This window comes from Pan paniscus, chromosome 1 (assembly GCF_029289425.2).
Source record: "Pan paniscus chromosome 1, NHGRI_mPanPan1-v2.0_pri, whole genome shotgun sequence".
Classification (NCBI taxonomy): domain Eukaryota; kingdom Metazoa; phylum Chordata; class Mammalia; order Primates; family Hominidae; genus Pan; species Pan paniscus.
The window spans coordinates 214,939,524-214,967,184 of record NC_073249.2 but is presented as its reverse complement, the minus strand read 5'-3'; the positions used below and the strand labels follow the sequence as shown (position 1 = coordinate 214,967,184).

The window sequence follows — 27,661 nt, the reverse complement described above, 5'->3', positions numbered from 1 at the left end:
GAGATCTGCCCACCTCAGACTCCCAAAGTGCTGGGATTACAGGAGTGAGCCAGCATGCCCAGCTACAGTTAGCATTTCTATACATACCTTCCAAATGCTGTGGAATACCATCACACCACTTTTACATTTCCAGTGAATTAGTTTGTTTTTTTCTGCGATGTACTCTGAGTGTGTCACCCAGACTGGAGTGCAGGGCCCTGAGCTGAGCTCCCAGGAAACTCTGCCTCTGGGCTTCAAGTGATTCTCCTTCCTCTGCCTCCAGAGTAGCTAGGATTACAGTCATGCATGACCACACCTGGGTAATATTTAAATTAATTAATTTATCAATTTGTTTATTTTTGAGTCAGAGTCCAACTCTGTCACCCAGGCTGGAGTGCAGTGGTACGATGTCGGCTCACTGAAACCTCTGCCTTCTGGAGTCAAATGATTCTTAATTTTTGTATATTTAGTAGAGAGATGGTTTCATTATGTAGGCCCAGGCTGTTCTCGAACTCCTGACCTCAAGTGATCTGCCTGCCTTGGTGTCCAGCAGTGTTGGGATTACAGACATGAGCCACAGCACCTGGTCCATTTCTGGTAGAAAATTTTCAAAATAAAAAATAATGGCATCGATTTTAGGGAGTCCCTTTAGCGTTCCCCCAGCATGTTCATGGTGTGAACTGAGAATGGAGGCTGTCTGGGCCCACGGGACACTCTCATTCTGAATGCTTTAGGGTGGTAAGTGACAAGAAATTTTTCCTCAAAGAGGTAGAGCTTGGCTTTCAGGATCCTCAGTGGCACTGTCCAGTGGTTCTGGGATTCAGTGGAGCGAAGGATGAAAATTAATGGGTCAATGGTCTCTTTGACCCCTCCCTCCTTGGTGTTTGGAAGATACTCTTCCTGGTACCAGCAGAAGCAGAAGTATAGATTTGAGGCCACCAAGCACAGTGGAATTGGGGTAAAGTAGTAATTTTTCTACCTCTACCAGAGCAATGATATTGGTCCTAGGAGAAGATGAGGTGATTGTGTTTGCCCTGAGAGTGATACATTTTCCCTGGATTTGTCTTCTAGAGATTTTTCTTGCAGATCCATCAGTATGAGGATCCAGGCCCCACCGAGACTCCTGGAGCTGGCAGGGCAGAGCCTGCTAAGAGACCAGGCCTTGGCCATCTCTGCTGTGGAGGAGCTGCCCAGGGTGCTCTATCTCCCACTCTTCATGGAGGCCTTCAGCAGGAGACACTTCCAGACTCTGACGGTGATGGTGCAGGCCTGACCTTTCACGTGCCTCCCTCTGGGATCGCTGATGAAGATGCTTCATCTGGAGCCGTTGAAAGCATTGCTGGAAGGGCTTCATAGGCTGCTTATACAGAAGGATCGCCCCAGGTGAGGTGACCCAGGAGGGCTGGTAGATAAGGCTTAGGTGTCCAGGGAAAGAACAGCAGGGTCAGGCAGAGAAGTAACCCAAGTGTGGCCCAGAGTCTTCTGATGGTGTTGGCGAGGAAACTCAGGGAGGCTTTGGCCATTGTCCAGATCCTCAGAGAAAGGACTGCTCACCATACAGGGTCCACTGTGGGAACAGAAACCTGCCTTTACTCAGTGGAAGGTAAAGGCAATAGAAGTGGGGACCAGTCAGAATCCAAAGGGAAAAGGGACCAAGAAAAGACAGAGAGAACAGGGAGCACCGAGGACAGGAGCAGCTGATTTATGGGATGAGAATGAAAGCAAAGGTCAGGGATGGGTCCTTCTAAATTCTGAGCCTCTCCTTTACTTTACCCACAGGAGGTGGAAACTTCAAGTGCTGGATTTGCGGGATGTTGATGAGAATTTCTGGGCCAGATGGCCTGGAGCCTGGGCCCTGTCCTGCTTCCCAGAGGCCATGAGTAAGAGGCAGACAGCAGAGGACTGTCCAAGGACGGGAGAGCACCAGCCCTTAAAGGTGTTCGTAGACATCTGCCTCAAGGAAATACCCCAGGATGAATGCCTGAGATACCTCTTCCAGTGGGTTTACCAAAGGAGAGGTTTAGTACATCTGTGCTGTAGTAAGCTGGTCAATCATCTAACGCCAATTAAATATCTCAGAAAGTCATTGAAAATAATGTGCACATGTACCCTAAAACTTAAAGTATGATAATAAAAAAAAGAAAATAATATACCTGAATAGTATTGAGGAGCTGGAAATTCACAACACGTGCTGGCCACATCTGATAAGAAAGCTTCGTTGTTACCTGAAGGAGATGAAGACTCTTGGCAAACTCGTTTTCTCCAGGTGCCATCATTACACGTCAGATAATGAACTCGAAGGACGGTTAGTCACCAAATTCAGCTCTGTGTTCCTCAGGCTGGAACACCTCCAGTTGCTTAAAATAAAATTGATCACCTTCTTCAGTGGGCACCTGGAACAGCTGATCAGGTGAGAAAGGATTGTGCACTTTGTATGCAGACCACAGCACAGACTTGTTCTGTTACAGCAAACACTAGAAGGCATGTACTGTGTGCCAGCCAGTGGCAACGTCACAGTGAAGGGGACACCAGAATGTCAACACATTGTCCCATTCAGTGTTCCATGTCCTGGAGTGGCTATCATAGGATCACTGAAATAAGGGCAGAGGGGTCACCTGGGGTAGAAGCTAGAGAGGGACATCATGTACAAGCTAGTTAGTGGGGGTTTCAGCTCTATTGGGGGTGCACGTGTGAATTTCCTGTTACAAAGTGTGTTTCAAGTTGATATGATGTCAAAGAGATAATAGAGGAGGGTATGAAAGGAGGGAAAGCCCATCAAACCTGTCCATTTCACAATAGAAGGTCTGTCCTCACCAGCTTAGTGATCACGAATGATCCTGTCTCTAATTCCCTGTCTGTAAAAGGTTGTTTTGAACTCCAGGAAAGGTAATTGACATGGGAAATGTGTGCTTCGGGGACGGAGGTGAGGGAGTAGGCATGAGAGTGGTAAAAAGTGACAGTTGGTTTGCAGATGCAGGCATGTGAGGGAGCCCCTGCCGACATGTAGCCCTAGCTGATGTCCCTAGACCTTGCTCAGTTGAGTTCTTTGTGCACATCTCCCACCGGGTACCTGTGGCCCAGAGATGAAGTTTTCTGCTAAAAGATGAAAAAAAAAAGGCTTTAGAGATTTTATGGCCTTGAACCAATCACACAAGCAATGGTGAAAGGGCTGAGGCTAAAATGGGACAGCCCCTGAACGATCAGGGTCCTCATCATGCAGCAACTTGCATGAGGACCATCATCAGATGGTGGCAACAAACTTGTGTTTGGTTGAAGCAGGTATTTTCCTTGAGGTTATTCCCCACTACCTTCATCTAACTGGTACCATTGCCCAGAACTAACTTCTTGATCTCCACAGGTGCCTCCAGAACCCCTTGGAGAACTTGGAATTAACTTATGGCAACCTATTGGAAGAGGATGTGAAGTGTCTCTCCCAGTTCCCAAGCCTCGGTTACCTAAAGCATCTGAATCTCAGCTACGTGCTGCTGTTCCACATCAGTCTTGAACCCCTCGGAGCTCTGCTAGAGAAAATTGCTGCCTCTCTCGAGACCCTCGTGTTGGAGGGCTGTCAGATCCACTACTCCCAACTCAGTGCCGTTCTGCCTGGCCTGAGCCACTGCTCCCAGCTCACCACCTTCTACTTTGGCAGAAATTGCATGTCTGTTGACGCCCTGAAGGACCTGTTGCGCCACACCCGTGGGCTGAGCAAGTTAAGCCTGGAGACATATCCTGCCCCTGAGGAGAGTTTGAATTCCTTGGTTCGTGTCATTTGGGAGATCTTCACCCCACTTCGGGCTGAGCTGATGTGTACACTGAGGGAAGTCAGGCAGCCCAAGAGGATCTTCATTGGCCCCACCCCCTGCCCTTCCTGTGGCTCATCACCGTCTGAGGAACTGGAGCTCCATCTTTGCTGCTAGGGAAGGCGCGCCTAGCGGGGTAGAGAAATCCAAAGTTCTCTTCCAGGCACTTGGACACTAAAATCTACTATGTAGGTGCAAACTATTTTTCTCTTTTCTTATTTATTTCATTTTTTAATAATTCCAAAATTTTTATGAAAGACAATTTGAGACAGGGTTTCTCTGTGTTGCTCTGGGATCCTCCTGCCTCCGCTGGGCTTATGGGATCCTCCTGCCTCAGCTTCCTAAAGTGCTGGGATTACTGGCGTGAGTGACTGTGTCCAGGCCACATGCAGCTTAAAGGAAGCACAGGGAAGTGCTCAGTGTGAGGGAAAAAAACATAACAGCAGGGGGCAAGGCTGAAGGAAAATATTGAGGTGACATCAATGAGAACTTCAGGGACCCGTGTCCTACAGAGTCGGAAAGAGAAGCTAAAGTTCTACAGTGATGAGAATGTTATCCCTGCAAGGATGGTTACCAAGGAATATCAGCAATAAAGAGCCCCTGAATGAAAACTTTTAACCTGTTGTAGCAATTTATCCACCAGAAATATCTAGTTATTGAGTTACTGATGGAAAAAGAATGAAATACTACTTTGTCTGTGATTGAGTTTCAGCTGTAGAACATCAAAGCAACCAAATAAAATTTGATCATTTTAAATATTTCCCACACATTCTTTTTCTTTGTTTGTTTTGGAGGCAAAATCTCAGTTTGTCATTTAGGCTGGAGTGCAGTGGTGCAATCTGGGCTCATTGCAATCCTTTCCTTCAGGGCTCAAGTGATTCTTGTGCCTCAACCACTCAAATAGCTGGGACTGCAGGCACGTTCCACCAAGACTGGCTGATTTTTGTATTTTTAATAGAGATGGGGTTTTTCCATGTTGATCAGCCTGGTCTCAAGATCCTGGCTTCGAGTGATCCACTGACCTTGGCCTCCCAAAGCGCTGGGAAAACAGGCATACAGATGATCTCCACCCATTCTTTACTTCTCTTCAGTCATCAGTTTTTTTCTTACTTTTTTGTCCAAGGGGAACAGCTCGGTCAGGCGCGAAGGGACGGGCAGAGAGGGGCCCCAAGGAGAAGATAGGAATGGGGTGGTGCCACGCTCGCACAAGATGTGCGGATGCCAGGCCCAGAAGGCATAGCTGGGGCCAACCATCAGGGGGCCAGGGTGAGAAGCAGAAATGGCACCTGCCTCAAGGACCTGGCCAGCTATCTGGCCACTGTGCCCATCCTGCTAACAGTGTCAAGCTCCCAGGTCTTGAAGGGAGGTTCTATGCGGATCCACCCCATGCTGTGTTTCCGAGATCCGGCCCCCATAGGGGTGACCAGCCCGATTGCTGGGCCTGGGAACCATGAACCACTCCTGGAGGCACCCCCGTTGACTGGGTCATGAGGCAGGCCTGTGCTCCATTTCCCTGAGGCAGCCAGCTGTGCCAACCACACCCTCTCATGGCAAAATGGAACCTTGTCTCGGGTCTGGAGTCTCCACCACAGCCTCTACTTCACTGCTCACTGCCTGCTGTTAGCCTGCAAGCTCCTGGATGATAGTGCAGTTGGGGCTGGTTAAACCACACCCAGGAGCATTGGGTTTGTTTGTGCGGGGTTGGCCAGAGCTGCTGTGTACCTGCTTCTCAACTGTCACTTCTGCAGGGAAACACAGAGAAAGGGCACAGCCAAGGCTGCGTACACTTCAGAGCTGATGGGAGCCTGGGACAAGAGGGAGTCCTGGTCCTCCTGAGTTGGCAGGTCAGTAGCTCCAAAGATGCAACTGAAGCTGTCCAGGTCACAGTTACCAAATGAGGTCCCCCAGTACTCTCGAGGGTCCAGGAGATCCCCCCTTCTCCTGCAGCTTGGGGGTGTCCGCTCTCACTGCCTCATCTCTCATGGCACCTGCTCTAATTTTGGAGTGTGGTTGTGGTCAAGCCCAGATGCTGTCACAGCCCAGGCGGGTCTGTGCACAATCGGGTCAGTGCTGATGCACCATCCCACTGCTGTCTTGAACCCTCTGGACTTTGGGCCTTGATGAGTGTAGGAGGGAGGCTGAGGGGTGTTGCGGACTGATCAGCACTGGTCTTTGGATGCTCCTTGGTACAAGTGACCTGGACTCCATGGTTGGTGGTGGGAGGCAGACAGAATCCTGGACAGGAAGGTGAGGGTCACTGGTGAAGCTCCACCTTCTGATCAAGGAGGGCCTGAAGCCCGTGGGCTCGGCCACCAGTCCTATGGACCAGAGTGGGAACATGTGTTGCCTTTTCTGTGCCTGCTCATGGCCACCTATGACCCAATAAGTGCATACTTTCTCCTGTCTGATGTCAAAAAAACCCCAGACTCAGGGAGAACATTAGGAAGACCAGTGGCAGAGAGGAACTACCCACTGTTGGGATGATTTTCCTGTAGAGACAAGCAACCCACTCCGGGTCGTTTTCTCTGCTGAGAGCTGTAGAGATGATGAGATGACTTTCCTGCAGAGAGCAGCAACCCACTCCAGGGCCTCCTCTCTACTGAGAGCTGTGGTGATGATGGAATAACCTGCCAGGAGGGAGGGGTCACGCACCCCAGGGCCTCCTCTCTGCTCAGAGCTAAACACTCATCAGGACGCCCTGGCTGCAGAAAGAAGTTACCCACTGTGGGTCTCTGAGCTGTTCTATTGCTCAGTAAAGCTCCTCTTTATCTCACTCACCCTCCACTTGCCTGCATATTTCACTCTTCCTGGTCACAGGACAAAAACTTGAGACCCGCCTAATGGTGGGGTAAAAGAGCAATAACACAAATAAAGCTGAAACATGCCCCTTGCTCACCAAATTGTAGGTGAAGAGAAAAAGAGAAGAGCGACTACTCTTCCAGGAGCCCAGATGTGGGAGCTTCCTGAGCCAGGGCTGTGACTCCCTTTTGGGGGTTCTGCAGTTCCTGGCATTTCCAAGCTTTCAGTGTTGGTGTCACTGTGTATTCCAGTGACAACCATGGAAGCTGTTTGTGCTGTGCCTGATTCATTTGCAGCCTTGCAGAAATCTGGCACCCATGCTGGCACCTGGAGCTGCCCATCCCACTGCTGCAGCAGCAGCAGCCGGTGACCGTCCAAAGTGGCCAGACCCCCTGCTCACTCACACACCCCTCACCACTCCAGCCCTGACCCGCCCTTAATAGGCATGTGCTCCAGGCCTGAAACATGAGCCAAGCATAGTCTACCAGGCTGCATGGGCAGAACGAACCCAGTGAACCCCATCAAAACTCTGGCAAAGGTGCCCCCAGCCACAGAGGTTTCTGGCCAGAAGAGTCACATTCCAAGGATTCCAGAAGAGAAAATTACTTAAACACAAAGAAAGACAATAAGAAAAGGATGGAAGAGAGAGGTCTCTAAACAACCAAAAAACAAGAAATGAAATGGGAGCACTAAGCCTTTATCAATAAAAACAATGAATATAATTTATCTCAATTCTGCAAGTGAAAGGCATAGGGTCTTTGAATGAGTAAAAAAATACGACCCTACTATAGGCTGTTTTCCAGAAACTCAATTCACCTATAAGCATACATGTAGATGGAAAGTGAAAGGGTAGAATAAGATATTCCATGCAACTGGAAACCAAAAACAGCAAGAGTAGCTGTACTTATATCAGGTAAAATAGATGCCAAATCTCACAATGCACTCAGGAAAAACAGAGTACAAATCTGAGCTTGTAAAATAATAGACTACGCTTACACAAACTATGCCTAGAAAGAACATACATCAAAATAATAGAAGCCAAAAATGACAAATCCACATGCAACATCATATTGAATGAAGAAACGTTGAAAGTATTCCTGCTAGGAACTACAAGCAGACAAAAATGCTCACTTTATCCACTTGTAATCAACATAGGACTGAAAATTTTTGTCAGAGCAATCTGGTAAGCAAAAGGAATAAAGTATAATTAAATTGGAAAGAAGGAAGTGAAACTACCTGTGTTTGCCAATGATGTGATCATATGTGCTTAGAAAACTGGAAAGATTCCACCAAGACTCGTAGATGCGATAAATGAATTCACTTAAATCTCAGGTACAACATGAATATGTACAAATCAGTACCACTGTTTGATACCAACAGCAAGCAAGCTGAAAATCAATTCAAGAACTCCATCCCTTCACAATAGTTGCAAAACAACAACAAAAACAGTGACAATAACAAAAACAACCTAGGAATACACTTAACCATTAGGTAAAGGATCTCTATTAGATGAACTACAAGACACTGCTGAAAAAAATCATAGACAACAAAAAAGTAGAAAAACATCCCATGCTCATGGATTGACAGACACAATATTGTGAAAATGACCACACTGCCCAAAGCAATCTAAAAACTGCAAACATCAAACATCAATCTAAAAACGTCAGTCTAAAAATTTCATACACCAAAATACAAACACCATTTTCACAAGATTAAAAAAGAATCCTAAGATTCATATGGAGATGAAAAAGAGGCTGAAGAGCCAAAGCAATCCTAAGCAAAATGAACAAATATGGAGGCATCACATTACCTGACTTCAATTTATACAGTAAGGCAATAGTAAGCAAAACTGCGTGGTGCCAGTATGAAGGTGGAGACATAGACCAATGGAATGGAATAGAGAACCCCGGAATAAAGCCACATACTTACAACCCAGCGGTAGGACTGCTGCTTCTCAGTTTGTGCTGAGTGATGCCCCTTGGGGATATGGGGCCAAAGTTACTGGATTTTTCCCCCAAGAAAACCAGAGAGTGAATTGGGATATCCTGTGTGATTTTTAGACTGACTATTGCCATAGTGCTTAGGTCGTCTCCAGGTGCCCAGAGACTCAATCACCAACCAGTGTCCACATTCTTGTCACCGCTGCAAGAAAGAGTTTAGGAAGTAGGCAGAATGAAGCAAAAGGCAAGAAGTGTCTATTGCAAAGCAAAGGAACACACTCAAGAGAGGGCTTATTCAAGAGAGCGAGTCAGGTACAAGAGAGTTTGGGTTTCTAATTTTATAGGATTTCTAAGGAGAGGTTGAAATAATCATTAGGATTTTAAGAAAAAATGGTGAAGTTTTCCTAGAACTGAGGTGTCACTTATTTATTTATTTATTTATTTATTTATTTATTTATTTATTTATTTATGTTTTGAGATGGAGTTTCGCTCTTGTTGCCCAGGCTGGAGTGCAATGGCGCGATCTTGGCTGACTGCAACCTCCGCCTCCCGGGTTCAAGCAATACTCCTGCCTCAGCCTCTGGAGTAGCTGGGGTTACAGACATGCACCACCACACTCGGCTAATTTTGTATTTTTAGTAGAGACGAGATTTCTCCATGTTGGTCAGGGTGGTCTCAAACTCCCGACACCAGGTGATCCGCCTGCCTCAGGTTCCCAAAATGTTGGGATTACAGGCATGAGCCACTGCACCTGGCTAGGTGTTAACTATTTTTATACTAAATATGGGCATTCTCAGAACCGTCCTGGCGCTGGTGTGTGACTTACTGTCATAATAGGTGTATAATTAGGCCTGGGGTAGGGCAAGGGTCAAACCCAGTGCCATGTCTGACCAATTCAGTGTCAGCCAGCATAGCCCCTTCCTGCTTGCTCGGATCTTATTGGTCAAGGCTTATCCTTATTCTTGCAGCTAATTTTACAAGCTCTTTTCTTGCTGCTATATGAAATCACTGCTTGATATTTTCATGCTTCTCCTGTGACCAGCCAGCTTTCCTATTTTATGGGTATTTCTTTTCTTCTCCCTTCCCTTCCCTTCTCTTCCCTTCCCCTCCTCTCCCCTCCCCTCCCCTCCACTGTCTTGTCTTGTCTTGTCTTGTCTTGTCTTGTCTTGTCTTGTCTTGTCTTGTCTTGTCTTGTCTTGTCTTGTCTTGTCTTTCTTTCTTTCTTTCTTTCTTTCTTTCTTTCTTTCTTTCTTTCTTTCTTCCTTCCTTCCTTCCTTCCTTTCTTTCTTTCTTCTTTCCACTTTAAGTTCTGGGATACATGTGCAGAATGTGCAGTTTTGTTACATACGTATTCACATGCCATGGTGGTTTGCTGCGCCCATCAACCCGTCATCTACATTAGGTATTTCTCCTAATGCTACCCCTCTCCTAGCCCTCCACACCCCGAGAGGCCCTGATGTGTAATGTTCCCCTATCTGTGACCATGAGTTCTCATTGTTCAACTCCCACTTATGTGGTGTTTTGGTTTACTGTTCCTGTGTTAGTTTGCTGAGAATGATGGTTACTAGCTTCATCCATGTCCCTGCAAAGGAAATGAACTTATTTTTTATGACTGCATAGTATTCCATGATGTATATGTGCCACATTTGCTTTATCCAGTCTATCATTGATGGGCATTTGGGTTGGTTCCAAGTCTTTGCTGTTGTGAATAGTGCTGCAATAAACATACTTGTGCATGTGTCTTTATAGTAGAAGGATTTATAATCCTTTGGATATATACCCAGTAAAGGGATTGCTGGATCAAATGGTATTTCTGGTTCTAGATCCTTGAGGAATTGCCACACTGTCTTCCACAATGGTTGAACTAATTTACACTCCCACCAACAGTGTCAAAGCATTCCTATTTCTCCACATCCTTTCCAGCATATGTTGTTTCCTGACTTTTTAATGATCACCATTCTAACTGGCATGAGATGGTATCTCACTGTGGTTTTGATTTGCATTAGAGAAATGCAAATTAAATGACCAGTGGTGATGAACATTTTTTCATATGTTTGTTGGCTGGATAAATGGTTTTTTTGGAGAGTTGTCTGTTAGTATCCTTCACCCACTTTTTGACAGTGTTGTTTGTTTTTTTCTTGTAAATTTGCTTAAGTTCCTTGTAGATTCTGGATATTAGCCATTTGTCTGATGGATAGATTGCAAAAAATTTTCCCATTCTATAGGTTGCCTGTTGACTCTGATGATAGTTTCTTTTGCTGTGCAAAAGCTCTTTATTGTAATTAGATCCCATTTGTCAATTTTGGCTTTTGTTGCCATTGGTTTTAGCGTTTTAGCCATGAAGTCTTTGCCCATGCCTATGTCCTGAATGGTATCACCTAGGTTTTCTTCTAGGGTTTTTATGGCTTTAGGTCTTACATTTAAGTCTTTAATCCATCTTGAGTTAATTTTTGCATAAGGTGAAAGGAAGGGGTTCAGTTTCAGTTTTCTGCATATGGCTAGCCAGTTTTCCCAACACCATTTATTAAATAGGGAATCCGTTCCCCATTAGCTGTTTTTGTCAGGTTTGTCAAGGATCAGATGGTTGTAGATGTGTGGCATTATTTGTGAGTCCTCTGTTCTGTTCCATTGGTCTACATATCTGTTTTGATAACTGTACCATGTTGTTTTGGTTACTGTAGCCTTGTCGTATAGTTTGAAGTCAGGTAGCGTGATGCCTCCAGCTTTGTTCTTTTTGCTTAGGATTGTGTTGTGTATACAGGTTCTTTTTTGCTTCCATATGAAGTTTTAAGTAGTTTTTTCTAATTCTGTGAAGAAACTCCATTAGAGCTTGATGGGGATAGCATTGAATCTATAAATTACTTTGGGCAGTATGGCCATTTTCATGATATTGATTCTTCAGACCCATGAGCATGGAATGTTTTTCCATGTGTTAGTGTCCTCTCTTATTTCCTTAAGCAGTGGTTTGTAGTTCTCCTTGAAGAGGTCCTTCACATCCCTTGTAAGTTGTATTCCTATGTATTTTATTTTCTTTTAGCAATTGTGAATGGGAGTTTACTCATGATTGGCTCTCCGTTTGTCTATTGTTGATGTATAAGAATGATTTTGATTTTTGCACATTGATTTTGTATCCTGAGACTTTGTTGAAGTTGCTTATCAGCTTTAGGAGATTTTGGGCTGAGACGATGGGGTTTTCTAAATATACAATCATGTCATCTGCAAACAGAGACAATTTGACTTCCTCTCTTCCTATTTGAATACTTTTTATTTCTTTCTCTTGCCTGATTGCCCTGGCCAGAACTTCCAATACTATGTTGAATAGGAGTGGTGAGAGAGGGCATCCATGCATTGTGCTGGTTTTCAAAGGGAATGCTTCTAGCTTTTGCCCATTCAGTATGATATTGGCTGTGGTTTTGTCATAAATGGCTCTTATTACTTTTACATACGTTCCATCAATGCCTAGTTTATCTAGAGTTTTTAGCCTGAAAGGGTGTTGAATTTTATCAAAGGCCTTTTCTGCACATACTGAAATAATCATGTGGTTTTTGTCATTGGTTCTGTTTATGTGATGGATTACGTTTATTGATTTGCGTAAGTGGAACCAGCCTTGCATATCAGGGATGAAGCCGACTTGATATTGGTGGATAAGCTTTTTGATGTGCTGCTGGATTCGGTTTGCCAGTATTTTATTGAGGATTTTTGCATCGATGTTCATCAGGGATATTGGTCTAAAATTCTGTTTTTTTGTTGTGTCTCTGCGAGGCTTTGGTGTCAGGATGATGCTTGCCTCATAAAATGAGTTAGGGAGGTTTCCCTCTTTTTCTATTAAGTGGAATAGTTTCAGAAGGAATGGTACCAGCTCCTCCTTGTACCTCTGGTAGAATTCGACTGTGAATCCATCTGGTCCTGGACTTTTTTTGGTTGGTAAGCTATTAATTATTTCCTCAATTTCAGAGCCTGTTATTGGTCTATTCAGAGATTCACCTTCTTCCTGGTTTATTCTGGGGAGGGTGTATGTGTTGAGGAATTTATCCATTTCTTCTAGATTTTCTAGTTTATTTGCATAGAGGTGTTTATAGTATTCTCTGATGGTAGTTTGTATTTCTGTGGGATCCGTGGTGATATGCCCTTTATCATTTTTTATTGCGTCTATTTGATTCTTCTATCTTTTCTTCTTTATTAGTCTTGCTAGCAGTCTATCAATTCTGTTGATCTTTTCAAAAAACCAGCTCCTGGATTCATTGATTTTTTGAAGGGGTTTTTGTGTCTCTATTTCCTTCAGGTCTGCTCTGATCTTAGCTATTTCTTGCTTTCTGCTAGCTTTTGAATATGTTTGCTCTTGCTTCTCTAGTTCTTTTAATTGTGATGTTAGGTTGTCAATTTTGGATGTTTCCTGCTTTCTCTTGTGGGCATTTAGTGCTATAAATTTCCCTCTACACACTGCTTTGAATGTGTCCCAGAGATTCTGGTATGTTGTGTCTTTTTTCTCATTGGTTTCAAAGAATGTCTTTATTTCTGTCTTCATTTCGTTATGTACCCAGTAGTCATTCAGGAGCAGGTTGTTCAATTTCCATGTAGTTGAGCGGTTTTGAGTGAGTTTCTTTTATTATTATTATTATGCTTTAAGTTTTAGGGTACATGTGAACAACGTGCAGGTTTGTTACATATGTATACGTGTGCCATGTTGGTGTGCTGCACACATTAACTCGTCATTTAGCCTTAGGTATACCTCCTAATGGTATCCTATGCAGCCATAAAAAATGATGAGTTCATGTCCTTTGTAGGGACATGGATGAAGCTGGAAACCATCATTCTCAGCAAACTATCACAAGCACAAAAAACCAAACACTGCATGTTCTCACTCATAGCTGGGAATTGAACAACGAGAACACATGGACACAGGAAAGGGAACATCACACACTGAGTGAGTTTCTTAATCCTGAGTTCTAGTTTGATTGCACTGTGGTCTGAGAGACAGTTTGTTTTAATTTCTGTTCTCTTACATTTACTGAGGTGTGCTTTACTTCCAACTATGTGGTCAATTTTTGGAATAAGTGCAGTGTGGTGCTGAGAAGAATGTATATTCTGTTGATTTTGGGTGGTGAGTTCTGTAGATGTCTATTAGGTCCGCTTGGCGCAGAGCTGAGTTCAATTCCTGTATATCTTTGTTAACTTTCTGTCTCATTGATGTGTCTAATGTTGACAGTGGGGTGTTGAAGTCTCCCATTATTATTGTGTGGGAGTCTAAGTCTCTTTGTAGGTCTCTAAGGAATTGCTTTATGAATCTGGGTGCTCCTGTATTGGGTGCATCTATATTTAGGATAGTTAGCTCTTCTTGTTGAATTGATCCCTTTACCATGATGTAATGGCCTTCTTTGTCTCTTTTGATCTTTGTTGGTTTAAAGTCTGTTTTATCCGAGACTAGGATGGCAACTCCTGCCTTTTTGTGTTTTCCATTTGCTTGGAAGATCTTCCTCCATCCCTTTATTTTGAGCCTATGTGTGTCTCTGCATGTGAGATGGGTTTCCTGAATAGAGCACACTGATGGGTCTTGACTCTTTATCCAATTTGCCAGTCTGTGTTTTTTAATTGGAGCATTTAGCCCATTTACATTTTAGGTTAATATTGTTATGTGTGAATTTGATCCTGTCATTATGATGTTAGCTGGTTATTTTGCTCTTTAGTTGATGCAGTTTCTTCCTAGTATCGATGGTCTTTCCAATTTGGCATGTTTTTGAAGTGGCTGGTACCAGTTGTTCCTTTCCGTGTTTAGTGCTTCCTTCAGGAGCTCTTATAGGGCAGGCCTGGTGGTGACAAAATCTCTCAGCATTTGCTTGTCTGTAAAGGAATTTATTTCTCCTTCACTTATGAAGCTTAGTTTGGTTGCATATGAAATTCTGGGTCAAAAATTATTTTCTTAAGAATGTTGAATATAGGCCCCCACTCTCTTCTAGCTTGTAGAGTTTCTGCCGAGAGATCCGCTGTTAGTCTGATGGGCTTCCCTTTGTGGGTAACCCGACCTTTCTCTCTGGTTGCCCTTAACATTTTTTCCTTCATTTCAACTTTGGTGAATCTGACGATTATGTGTCTTGGAGTTGCTCTTCTCAACGAGTATCTTTGTGGCATTCTCTGTATTTCCTGAATTTGAATGTTGGCCTGCCTTGCTAGATTGGGAAAGTTCTGCTGGATAATATCCTGAAGAGTGTTTTCCAGCTTGGTTCCATTCTCCCCATCACTTTCAGGTACAGCAGTCAGACATAGATTTGGTCTTTTCACATAGTCCCATATTTCTTGGAGGCTTTGTTCATTTCCTCTTATTCTTTTATCTCTGAACTTCTCTTCTCACTTCATTTCATTCATTTGATCTTCCCTCACTGATACCCTTTCTTCCAGTTGATTGAATCAGCTACTGAGGCTTGTACATTTGTTACGTAGTTCTCGTGCCATGGTTTTCAGCTCCATCAGGTCCTTCAAGGAATTCTCTGCATTGGTTATTTTAGTTAGCCATTCATCTAATTTTTTTTCAATGTTTTTGACTTCTTTGCCATGGGTTCGAACTTCCTCTTTTAGCTCAGAGTAGTTTGATCATCTGAAGCCTTCATCTCTGAACTCATCAAAATCCTTCTCCCTCTAGCTTTGTTCCATTGCTGGTGAGGAGCTGCGTTCCTTTGGAGGAGGAGAGGAACTCTGATTTTTAGAGTTTCCCGTTTTTCTGCTATGTTTTTTCCCCATCTTTGTGGTTTTATCTACCTTTGGTCTTTGATGATGCTGATGTGCAGACTTGGTTTTGGTGTGGATGTCCTTTCTGTTTGTTAGTTTCCCTTCTAAAAGTCAGGACCCTCACTGCAGGTCTGTTGGAGTTTGCTGGAGGTCCACTCCAGAACCCGTTTGCCTGGGTATCAGCAGCAGAGGCTGCAGAACAGTGGATATTGGTGAACAGCAAATGTTGCTGCCTGATCATTCCTGTGGAAGTTTTGTCTCAGAGGAGTACCTGGCCATGTGAGGTGTCAGTCTGCCCCTGCTGGTGGGTGCCTCCCAGTTAGGCTACTTAGGGGTCACAGACCCATTTGAGGAGGCAGTCTGTCCATTCTCAGATCTCCAGCTGCGTGCTGGGAGAACCACTATTCTCTTCAAAGCTGTCAGACAGGGACATTTAAGTCTACAGAGGATTCTGCTGCCTTTTGTTTGGCAATGCCCTGCCCCCAGAAATGGAGTCTGCGGAGGCAGGCAGGCCTCCTTGAGCTGCAGTGGGCTCCACCCAGTTCCAGCTTCCTGGCTGCTTTGTTTACCTACTCAAGCCTCGGCAATGGCAGGCGCCCCTCCCCCAGCCTTGCTGCCGCCTTGCAGTTTGATCTCAGACTGCTGTGTTAGCAATGAGTGAGGCTCCGTGGGCATAGGACCTTTTGAGCCAGTCACGGGATATAATCTCCTGGTGTGCCATTTGCTAAGACTGTTGGAAAAGCACAGTATTAGGGTGGGAGTGACCGGATTTTACAGGTGCCATCTGTCACCCCTTTCTTTGACTAGGAAAGGGAATTCCCTGACTCCTTGCACTTCCCAGGAGAGGCAATGCCTCACGCTCCTTTGGCTCACGCTCGGTGCACTGCACCCACTGTCCTGCACCCACTTTCTGACACTCCCCAGTGAGAAGAACCTGGTACCTCAGTTGGAAATGCAGAAATCACCCGTCTTCTGCACCGCTCATGCTGGGAGCTGTAGACTGGAGCTGTTCCTATTCGGCCATCTTGGCTCAACCCCCTAGTTAATTTTTTATCTTTAATAGAGACAGGGTTTCATCATGTTGGCCAGAGTGGTCTCGAACTCCTGACTGAAGTGATCCACCCACCTCAGTCTCTGAAAGTGCTGAGATTACAGATGTGAGCCACTGTGCCTGGTCAATTGCTGGACGTTCATGATACACCTGGAGTATCCACAGTATCACAAGGGCCATTTTTTTCCATAATCCAATTTATTTATATTATTGGTAGTGAGCTAATGTTGATGTCCCCAAGGTAGCAATTTAGTGACTATACCAATGATAAACGTTTCCATGCATCACGTGGTCAACAGCATTTGCTACCAAGTGCCACGTTCCATGCTCAGCAGTGGGAACACAGGATGATGGAGACAAAGTTCCTGACCTTTAGCAACAATATCGAACAAGTGAGATTGTCAAGAAAGAAGAAATTATTGTAAAACATACCATACCCCTACAATTCCGTAATCATGCTCCTGGATATTTAATGAAGTGAGTAAACCCACACCTGGATGTTTACAGCAACTTATTCATAATCGCCAAAACTTGGAAGCTAGCAAGTTGCCCTTCGGTCAGTGACTGGATAAGCAAACTGATCCATCCAGTCAGTGAACTATTATAAAGCTGTAAAAAGACATGAAAAATTCCTAAATGCACGTTATTGTACAAGTGAAAGAAGGCAATCTGAAAAGACTCATCCTGTTAGACATTTCAGAAAAAGCTTTTGCATTTTTCTAAGGAGACAGTAGAAAGCCCAGTGGATGCAAGGGGTTGGGAGTACAATGGGATCAATGGGAAGAGGACAGAGGACTTTTAGGGAAAGAAAACTACTCTCCATGATGCTCTAATGGTGGATACATGTCATTATCCCTTTGTTAAAATACACAGAATTTACAAAACCAGCAATGATCCCTCATGTGAACTATGGACATTGGGTGATAATGATGTGTCCCTGTGGTTCATTGGTTGTGACGAATGCTCTGTGCTGGTGTGGGTGCTGATCCTGTGGGGGTGCTGTGTATTGAAGGGGGAAGAAGGTAGATGAGAACTCTGCAGTTTCTGCTTAGTTTTTCTGTGAATCTAAAACTGCTGTAAAGAAAAAAATAGGCTGGGCGTGGTGGCTCACGTCTATAGTCGTAGCATTTTGGGAAGCCGAGGCGGGTGGATCACCTGAGGTCAGGGGTTCCAGACCAGCCTGGCTAAAATGACAAAACTCTGTCTCTACTAAAAAAAAAAATAATAATAATACAAAAATTAATCAGGTGTGGTGGTGCATGCCTGTAATCCCAGCTACTCTGGAGGCTGAGACAGGAGAATTGCTTGAACTCTCGAGGCAGAGGTTGCAGTGAGCTGAGATCGTACCACTGCACTCCAGCCTGGGTGAAAGAGTAAGACTCCATCTCCAAAATAAATAAATAAATAAACTCAAGGCTGGGTGCGGTGGCTCATGCCTATAAGGGCTCACTCCCAGCAATTTAGGAGGCCGAGGCAGGTGGATCGCTTGAGCCCAGAATTTCAAGACCAGTCTGGGCAACATGGTGAAACCTGGTCTTCACTAAGAATACAAAAATAAGCCAGGCATGATGGTGCATGCCTGTTGTTCCAGCTACTAGGGGGACTGAGGCAGGGAGATCACCTGAGCCTAGGAGGTCAAGGCTGCAGTAAGCCGTGATCATGCCACTGCACTCCAATCTGGACGACAGAGTGAGACTTTGTCTCCAAATAAAATAAAATAAAATAAAATAAAATAAAATAAAATAAACACAATATTTTTTAAAACTGTAATGTTTCCTTTCAAAGCTAAAATTGTATTATTCTAAATATATTTTAAAGAAGAAATGATTATTGTTCAGTGTCTTTAAAATTGGTTTTTAAAATCTCATTTGTTTTGACATTTCAAACCAAGTTAACTATTCTTTTTCTCACCCTCCTTGAGACGGAGTCTTCCTCTTTCACCCAGGCTGGAGTGCAGTGGTGCATTCTTGGCTCACTGCAACCTTTGCCTCGCAGGTTCAAGCGATTCTCTTGCCTCAGCCTCCTGACTATCTGGGATTACAGGCACCTGTCACCACGCCAGGCTAATTTATTGTATTTTTCATAGAGACAGGGTTTCATCATGTTGGCCAGGCTGGTCTGGAACTCCTGACCTCGTGACCTACCCACCTCGGCCTCCCAAAGTGCCAGGAATACAGGCATGAACCACCACACCTGGCCATTAACCATTCTTAAAATATCACGTTGCATTCTTTAAAAGTTCTAATCTTTCATATACATAAGTTACAACACAAATATTTATACTCTAATAGTATTCACATTATAGTAAATTTTTTTTCATGTTCTGTCGCCTAGGCCGGAGTGCAGTGGTGCGATCTCATCTCATTGCAACCCTCACCTCCCGGGTTCAAGTGATTGTCCTGCCTCAGCCTCCTGAATACCTGGGATTACAGGCGAATGCCACCATTCCCAGCAAATTTTGTGTATTTTTAGTAGAGATGGGGTTTCACCATGTTGGCCAGGCTGGTCTCAAAATCGCGAGGCTGCCTTGGCCTCCCAAAGTGGTGGGATTAGAAGTGTGAGACAGCATGCCCAGCCATAATAATAAATTTTATTTTATCTTTTTTTTTTGAGACGGAGTTTTGCTACTGTTGCCCAGGCTGGAGTGCAATGGCTCAGTCTGAGCTCACCACAACCTCCACCTCCCAGGTACAAACGATTCTCCCGCCTCAGCCTATCAAGTAGCTGCAATTACAGACGTGTGCCACCACGCCTGGCTAATTTTTTGTATTTTAAGTAGAGAAGGGGTTTCTTCATGTTGCTCAGGCTGGTCTCAAACTCCCAACCTCAGATAATCCACCTGACTCAGCCTCCCAAAGTGCTGGAATTACAGGTATGACCCACTGCACCTGGCTCATAATAGTACATTTGTAAAAACACCATAAAATATAATCCTTGCAACACTCAATTATACCATCTAGTCGGATCTATCAGCAGATGGCACCTGAGACATACGAATTAGAAATTTTGATCTTATTATGAATGAATCCAGTCCAGAAATGCCCACCCTGCCCCTGCTGGCTCCTGGGGCTCTGCTCTTTGGGGGAATCATGATGAAATTGTGGCAGAGAGTAGAAGTTGAGCCCCATTGCATGCCCTGAGTTCTTGTTGCCTCTCTATTGTCAGGAAAAGGAGGTGAGATTGAAAGATGAAAAGTGCTGGGACTTCTGCTGAGAAGAGAAAAAAGAACAAGATGTATTGATCTTACTGTATGCCAGACCCCATGCCAAGCCCTAAACATGAACCATCTCATTGGATCCTACCAAGGTCCTATAAGCTGTTGGACATCATCATCCTCATTTTACAGGAAGCTGAGGCTCTTGGCTAACATCCCTGACAGCAACACCAGCCCCTGAGTACTCAGCAGGATCCTTCACTTGGGTGCCCATTATGCAGGCTTCCTCAGCACAGGGAAGGTCACTCATCACCCACAGGCCCTTGATCGTTATCCACCCTTTGATGATGTCAGATTCCAGAACACGCTGCACTAGTCTCTTCCTTCATAGGGAGAGAGGGGAGGTGTTATGAGAAAATCTCTCATCAATCTGACCTAGTTCCCCAAAAAGATGTAACTTTTAAAATGTCAGATGGAAATATTTAAAAAGTGTTACATGCCTGTATAGTTTTAGTATTTTACTTAAAGGGAATGTGGCTGTCTTTACTGGCTACAACCAGTTAAATTCAAGAAGGGCTGCTGGTCATCAGGAGAACAAGCAAGGGTTGATGCTGCCCAGAGTCTCCAGCTAATACACAATATGGCCATCCCCTTCCAGGGCAGCGGGAAGAGAGTGGCTCCTTGTGCAGTGAAGCTGACATCCACCAACTAAGGCTTCTGGAAGCATGTGGAGACTCACAGGGAGTGGGCGGGGTCTCAGCATCTGGCTAGTGGTGAAAGACGCTGAGAAGGAGGTGCTTTCCGTGTGGATTGGCTCACTGTTCTTGCCCAGTAATGTTCCAGGCCTTTGGTGTCCACCTAGTGTGTATTAACCCACTGAACAGCCACAGCAACTAACAAGGAGTTAACAGACATCTAAAGAAGTGAAGAATTGGAGGAGGCCAAGCCAAGCGTGGTGGTCCACGCCTATACTCCCTGCATTTTGGGAGGCCAAGGCAGGAGAATCACAAGCTCAGGAGTTCCAGATCAGCCTGGGGAAGACAGCGAGGCCTTGTCTCTACTAAAAAGAAGTATCCAGGTGTGGTGGCTCACACAGCTGTAGTCCTAGCTACTCAGGAGGCTGAGGTGGGAAGATCGCTTGAACCCAGGAAATTGAGGTTGCAGTGAGGTATGATTGTGCCACTGCACTGTAGCCTGAGTGACAGGAGACCTCTAAAAAACAAAAACAAAAAAAAGCCTGACACAGTGGCTCACACCTGTAATCCCAGCATTTTGGTAGGCCTACTTGCGTGAATCACCCAAAGTCAGGAGTTTGAGACCAGCCTGACCAACACAGTGAGGAAACCCTGTCTCTACTAAACATACAAAAATTAGCTGGGCATGGTGGTGCATGTCTGTAATCCCAGCTACTTGGGAGGCTGAGGCAGGAGAATCATTTAAACCCCAGGTGGATGTTGCAGTCAGCTGAGATGGCACCACTGCACTCTAAACTCCAGCCTGGGCAACAAGAGTGAAACTCTGTCTCAAATAAAAGAATGGGAGGAAACTGATTACAATAACCAAATTTCATTTAAATACCTTGATTTTCTTGGGCTGCATTTTATTGATTGGACAACTCAGTCAGTGCCTTTTGTTTTTTCCATCAATAACTGAAAATTCCTGAGGCTTAAACTGGAAAACTGGTTACTTAGTAATAGAGGGCACCAGACAGATTCTGCTCAGTTTTCCTTTATTTCTGATTGTTTCTTTACAACCATCCATGCAAGAGTAACTCCCTCATGTATTCTCAAGCCTGAATTCCACTCTAGACATTCAGATTCCCATTTTCGACTCTACAGGACACAGGTCCCCAAAGTCCCACCGAATCCATGGCAACATTTCCCCTAAGTCCGGCCCCTGCTTGATCAGCTTTCCTTTCCCACTTTCAGAGCCTACGTGTGAAATGATGGGTTCTGTGCTCCCTTTAGGTTGTACCTAAGAACTAGGTTTTAGTTTCCAAGTGTCCAGAAGTAAGCGTTTGACATACCCATCCAAATAGGCAGGCATTCAACAGCAGTATTGATCTGCCTCCAGGTCATAAAATGACCTGTTGCCACAGTCAGGGCAGTTGTCAGTACAGAAAAAGATCCTCTCAGGGTGCCTTAAGTCCCTCACTCTGTTCATCAGCTCAGCCCTAATTTGAGCAAATCTGCTCCAGCAGAGAGTACCATCAGCACCATAACTCTCCCGCGGGGCAGGATACACCTCCACGCATAAGTTTTTGAGTATGATTGTGTGGCTCAGCAGGTTCTCCAGGGTGGCCATGGAGATGGGATTTCCACAGAAGCTGAAGGTGTTGAGCTCAAAGCAGCGGCTCAGGGCAGGCAGGATGGCGTTGACTTGGGAGTCTATGATGCCACAGTCATCTAAATCCAGGTACTCAAGGGTGGCTGCAACTTTTTCTAGGAGAATTTGGAGAGGCACAAGACTGTAATTGGTCAGTCTGATGCCACTCAGGTCCAGGGTCTTTAGTTGACTGATACTCGGGCACTGGGATAGATGCTTCAAGTCTGATTCCAAAAGCACACAGTTAGTTATTGTGAGGACCTTTAACGAGGTCTTCAGACAGCTGGGGAGAGAGAGCAAGAAGTTAATTCTGGGGAATCATAGGAGTGAGTGGAGGGTAGTGGGGAATGGCTTCAAGGTAATGGATGGAGACAATTTTGCCCAAGCCCAGGGTCATTCTCATGGCCTGATGGTCAACACTTAGGATGATGCGTGATGAAGAGCTTTGCCACCGAGGTCAATTCCACTTTAGGCCCAGTGCAGTAACTCACACCTGTAATCCCAGAACTTTGGGAGGCTGAGACTGGTGGATTCCTTGAGATCAGGAATTTGAGACCAGCCTGGTGAACATGGCAAAACCTCCTCTCTACTAAAAATCCAAAAATTAGCCAGGTGTGGTGGCGGGAGCCTGCAATTCCAGCTACTTGGGAAGCTGAGGCAGAAGAACCGCTTGAACCCAGGAGGTGTAGGTTGCAGTGAGCAGAGATCATGCCACTACACTCCAGCCTGGGTGACAGAGAGAGACTCTGTATTAAAAAAAAAAAGGAGAAAAAATCATTCCATTTGAGGCTGACTCATTTCACCATCATTTATAGGAATGGATCAAGTTCACAGAATCCCTAAAGCTCCCTTTCCTCATCTGTCAGGCAGAAAACCACATCCCTGGGCCACAGGAGCCCAGTGGAGATGCAGGCATAAAGGACAAACCCAGACAGGATCCTGCAACATCAGCTGGGGTGGGCGGGCTGCAGGCGTCCCTGACACGCCTGTATCATCAGCAAACCATCTATCACTTTCACCATTCTTTGTGCCTGCTCCCTGGCCCTCTGTTTCAGAATCATGCATTGCCTAGGTAATTAATTTACCTGAAGCTCAAAAGAAACTTTTACAACAGGGAATTAGAGATGGGATCATTCATGTTCACCAAACTGTGGGGCACAAAGCTGATTTTCTAACATGTGCAGGTTTGCTGAGCATTCCCCTCTTCAGTGCCCACTTCACTTCCCTACTTCACATCATCTTCTTAAGAATTATCTTGCTGGCTGGGCGTGGTAGCTCTCGCCTATAATCCCAGCACTTTGGGAGTCCACAGTGGATGGATCACCTGAAGTCAGGAGTTGGAGAATAGCCTGGCCAACATGGTGAAACCCTGTCTCTACTTAAAATATAAAAATTAGCCAGGTGCGGTGGCTCACGCCTGTAATCACAGGCACTCAGGAGGCTGAGGCAGGAGAATCGCTTGAACCTGGGAGGCAGAAATCGCTGCGAGTTGAGATGTCACAACTGCACTCCAGCCTGGAACATCAAAGTTAAAATCCATCTCAGAAAAAAAAAATTATCTTGTTTGTTTTTAGTTTTATTTATTCATTTCTGACAGGGGACTTGGTATGTTACCCAGACTGGTCTTAAACTCCTAGGCTCAAGCTATCCTCTTGCCTCAGACTCCCAAAGTGCTAGGATTACAGGCATGAGCCACCGCCCCTGGCCTATTTTTCATCATCTTCACTTAGTCACACGTCCTCAGGAAGAATTCAGAAAGGCACCCTCACTAGATCTGAACCCCCCAGTAGCTAGCTTCCTAGCATGGCAGCCTCTCTATAGCATCTCCCCTAGCTGATCCCTCTGCCTCTATTGGGAGGGTTGCGTGATACCCATTTCAGGACAGGGCCGCCAACAGGACAATGCATGGACATTCTAGTGTCCCCTTCACTGTTACATCCTCATAGGCTGCCTCACAGTAGATGCCCATTAGCGTTTAGTGAAACAGGCTCCGCTGTGGTCTGCAGAGAAAGCTCACCACCCTCCCTCACCTGAGCAGCTGGTCCAGGTGGCCTTCGAGGAAAGAAACAGAGTTCATATAAAGCTTTTGGAGGCAGCGCAGCTTGAGGAACTGAGTGGTGAACTGGGTAACAATCTCCTTCTTCTGCTCTGGGGAAACGTAGCGAGAGACATCCATGTGGGAGAGAACGAGCTTCTGAAGATTCCTCATGTGGCCCAGGTATGGGGTAAACTGTCTCAGGATGGGCAGTTTCCACCTGCAATTAACTTCCACCTCCTGGATACAGTCTAGGTTCACCATTTTCAGGATGCTTCTGATATTGCGGAAGGGCATTCCCAAAATTTTCAGCTTCTTACAGCACAGGTGTAGTAAATCTCTCCTCTGCTTGACCCATAGAAGGAGGTAGGTGAGGTATTCATCCAGAGTCCTGTTCTTGAGCCAAAGTTCTACGAATACAGTCAAGGGCTGCTGTCCTCTCATCCTTGGACAGTCCTGCACTGGTTTTTTGTTCCTCTTGGCATTGAGGAAGCACCCATGGGCCATAGCTTCAGACCAAACCATCCAGAAGTTCTCACAGACATCCTGTAAATCCAGCACTTGAAGTTTGCACCTCCTGTGGGAAAATAGAGGTGAGACTGAGAATTTCAGAACTCATTTCTGAACTTAAACTCCACATCCTGGATAGCAGCTCCTCCCCTCCCTGCTTCGTGTCCCTCTCTCTGACTTTTCTTCACCCTCTTTTCCCCTTGGATCCTGCCCACTTGCACATTTTTTTTTTTTTTTTGAGACCAAGTCTCCCTCTGTCGCCCAGGCTGGAGTGCAGTGGTGTGAGGTCACCTCACTGCAACCTCTGCTTCCCGGGTTCAAATGATTCTCCTGCCTCAACCTCACAAGTAGCTGGGATTACAGGAACCCCCCACTATGCCCAGCTAATTTTAGTATTTTTAGTAGAGTTGGGGTTTACCATGTTGGACAGGCTGGCCTCCAACTCTTGACCTCAGCCTCCCAATGTGCTGGGATTACATTGTGAGCCACCATGCCTGGCCCAGTTCTCACTTTTCATGGTGCCTTTCAGTGCCATTAGAGGAGAGGTTCCTGGTACCTCCATGGACCTTGAGTGGTGAGCAGTGCTTTCCCTGAGGAGCTGGTGAATGGCCAAGTCCTCTCAGCTTCCTCACCACCACCATCCCCCTTGGGCCTCCTCACTTCACATGACCCAGCTGTTCCTTCTGTTGGACACCTGGGCCCTCCCCACCAGCCCACCTGGGCCACCTCACCTGGGACGAACCCCTTGGGTAAGCAGTGCATCAAGCCCATCCAGCACAGCTTGGAAGGCCTCCAGACAAGGCATCGTTATCAGAGGCCTCAGAGGGAGGCGGCGGAAGGGCCAAGCCTGCACCATCAGCTTCAGGGCCTCACAGCGTCTCCTGCTGAAGGCCTCCATGAACAGTGGGGGGAAAAGTTCTGTGGGCAGCTCCTCCAGGGTGGACATGGCCAAGGCTTGGTCCCTCAGTAGGCTCTGCCCCGCAAGCTCCAGGAGTCTGGGTGGAGTCCGGATGCTCATCTTCATGAATCTGCAGGGAAAACTTCCAGAGGACAAACCCAGAGAAAAGGCATCACTCTCAGGCCAAGCCCATGCAATCTCATCTTCTCCTATGTCCAAACTCACTGCTCTGGCAATGGTGAAAGAGCCCTCAGTTTACTCGAATTCTACTCTGTACTCAGTGGCCATTAAGCCAGCATTCTGCCTCTGCTGCATCAGCATGAGCGTCTCCGAAGCAGTGAGGAAGCAGGGCAAGCACTAGCCCTTCCTTTCTATCCAGTGCTCCATCCAGTGACTAGTGAGTGTGGAGGAACCTGAAAGTGAACCCCTCCTATCATTGGGGGAAATTACTAATTACTCAAGGTTCTAAAACAATGGGAATGGGAGTGTCACAAGCCTACATGCCCACATTTTCAGTTCCTACAAATAAGCTTGTTGGGAACATTCATGGGGCATCCCTAGAACAGGTTCTATTTGTTTTCTTTTCATTATTTAAGCTTGCTTTCTCTTTCTCTCTCTTTCTTCTTTCCTTCTTTCCCTCTCTCCCTCCCTTATTTCTTTCTTTCCCCCACCTCTCCCTTCTTTCTTTCTTGTCTTCTTTCCCTGCCTCCCTTCTCTCATTCTCTCTCTCTTTCTCTCTCTCCCTCTCTCACTCTCTTTCTGACAGGGTCTTGCTCTGTCACCCAGCCTGGAGTGTAGTGGTGGGATCTCAGCTCAGTGCAGCCTTGACCTCCAAGCTCAAAGGATTCTTCCTCCTCAGCCTCCCAAGTAGCTGGGACCACAGTTATGCATCACCACACCCAGCTCATCTTTTATTTTTTGACTTTTTGTAAAGACAGTGGATTTCGCTATGTTGTCCAAGCTGCTCTTGAACTCCTAGTCTCAAGCAATCTACCCCTCTTGGCCTCCCAACATACTGGGATTATAGGTGTGAGCCTCCGCCCCAGCCTCATTATTGAAAATTTCAGTGAGAAGCTTTGAAAGCTATGTGACACTGTTATGCATCATTCTCAAGATAGACATTTCCAATGCACACCTCTTACACATATTCAAACTGAACCACTTTGGCAGGGTGCAGTGACTCACACCTGTAATCTGAGCATTTTGTGAGGCCGAGGCAGGTGAATCATCTGAGATCAGGAGTTCAAGATGAGCCTGGCCAACATGGTAAAACCCTGCCTCTACTAAGACAGCAAAAATTAGCCAGGTGCAGTGCTCTGCACATGTAGTCCAAGCTACTAGGGAGGCTGAGGTAGGAGGATCGCTTGAACCCAGGAGGCAGAAGTTGCAGTGAGCTGACATTATACTACTCCACTCCAGCCTGGGCAATAGGCTAGATTGAACAGAGAGACAGAGAGAGCTACATTTGACTAGACTTCTTAATCTCTACCCAGTTAATCCTGATTGGATTTTTGGCTTTCTTAAAGATTAACTGACCGAATTAGATATTGATCCATCAAAATGAAAGATTTAGGGATAGGGTGAAAGTCCAGTACTCCTTCACTGATTCCCTTCACAAACATGGAGTTTTACTAATATGTGTCCTTCAAAGTCCTGAGTGTGAGACAGGGAAGGGTTGAATCTCTTCCTGATATTAGACAGAAAGAAAGAAAACTTGAAAGTATCTTTGTTGAGGGATCCCTGGCCACATCAAATTTATCAAAATATTTCAGAGTTAAAACAGTTTTCAAAGACAGAGATGACAGTTCCTAAGAAAACACAATATAAATCTTCATGTATCTGATGATCACCTGGGTCATATAATTCTTTTTGGTGTTGAGGGAGCTGAATCTCACTTCATCGGCCAGGCTAGAGTGCAGTGGTGTCATATCGGCTCACTGTTACCTCAGCCTCCAAGATTCAAGCAATTCTCATGCTTCAGCCTTCCACGTAGCTGGGACTACAGGCATGCACCCCCCACAGCCATGTCTCCATTTGGGTGGAAGAGGATGTGATTGGTTTAAAATTAAGGTCATAGATCCTTTTTGGTTAAGATATTGTTTTTGTTTTTTGGACAGGGTCTCTCTCTTTTGCCCAGGCTGGAGTACAGCAGTGGTGTGAGCATGGCTCACTACAGCCTCAACCTTCTGGGCTCAAGTGATTCTCCCACACCAGCCACCCAAATAGCTGGGACTACAGATGCATGCCACCATGCTCGGCTAATTAAAATAAAAAAAAGTAGAGGCCAAGCACCAGTGACTCACAGCTGTAATCCCAGCACTTTGGGAGGCCAAGGCAGGTGGATCACTTGAGGTCAGGTGTTCGAGACCAACCTGGCCAGCATGGTGAAACCCCACCTCTACTAAAAATACAAAACTTAGCCAGGCATGGTTTCAGATGTCTGTGACACC

At 45.5% G+C, this 27,661-nt stretch overlaps 2 protein-coding genes and 1 pseudogene across 2 annotated transcripts in view; 1 reads left to right on the top strand and 2 right to left on the bottom strand.

Moving 5' to 3' along the window:
* Positions 1-19,757, bottom strand: part of LOC129393930 (heterogeneous nuclear ribonucleoprotein C-like 2) — a 33,009-nt gene extending 13,252 nt beyond the window's left edge. Inside the window, exons 1-4 of the mRNA XM_055098139.2 lie at positions 19,592-19,757; positions 19,336-19,495; positions 2,133-2,381; positions 88-1,546 (exon numbers count right to left, since the gene is read on the bottom strand). The gene's annotated coding sequence lies outside the window, so the exon portion shown is untranslated. The remainder of the gene's footprint in view (positions 1-87; positions 1,547-2,132; positions 2,382-19,335; positions 19,496-19,591) is intronic.
* On the top strand, positions 1,076-4,106 carry LOC117978588 (PRAME family member 2-like; annotated as a pseudogene).
* Positions 19,758-21,489: 1,732 nt separating the features above from the next.
* On the bottom strand, positions 21,490-25,352 carry LOC129395025 (PRAME family member 15). Its single transcript, XM_055105531.3, has 3 exons — positions 25,045-25,352; positions 23,799-24,380; positions 21,490-22,051 (listed from the first exon to the last, which is right to left on the bottom strand). The coding sequence occupies exons 1-3, from the start codon at positions 25,335-25,337 to the stop codon at positions 21,490-21,492; spliced, it is 1,437 nt and encodes a 478-aa protein (XP_054961506.1). The 5' UTR covers positions 25,338-25,352.
* Between the last annotated feature and the right edge of the window lie 2,309 nt (positions 25,353-27,661).

Excerpts from the sequence above, each read along its gene's own strand:
- LOC129395025 (XM_055105531.3), bottom strand. The coding sequence starts at position 25,337 with ATGAAGATGAGCATCCGGACTCCACCCAGACTCCTGGAGCTTGCGGGG. Across the intron at positions 24,381-25,044 it reads ACCCAAGGGGTTCGTCCCAG|GAGGTGCAAACTTCAAGTGC; the intron begins GTGAGGTGGCCC and ends ATTTTCCCACAG. Across the intron at positions 22,052-23,798 it reads CACCTGGACCAGCTGCTCAG|CTGTCTGAAGACCTCGTTAA; the intron begins GTGAGGGAGGGT and ends CTCTCTCCCCAG.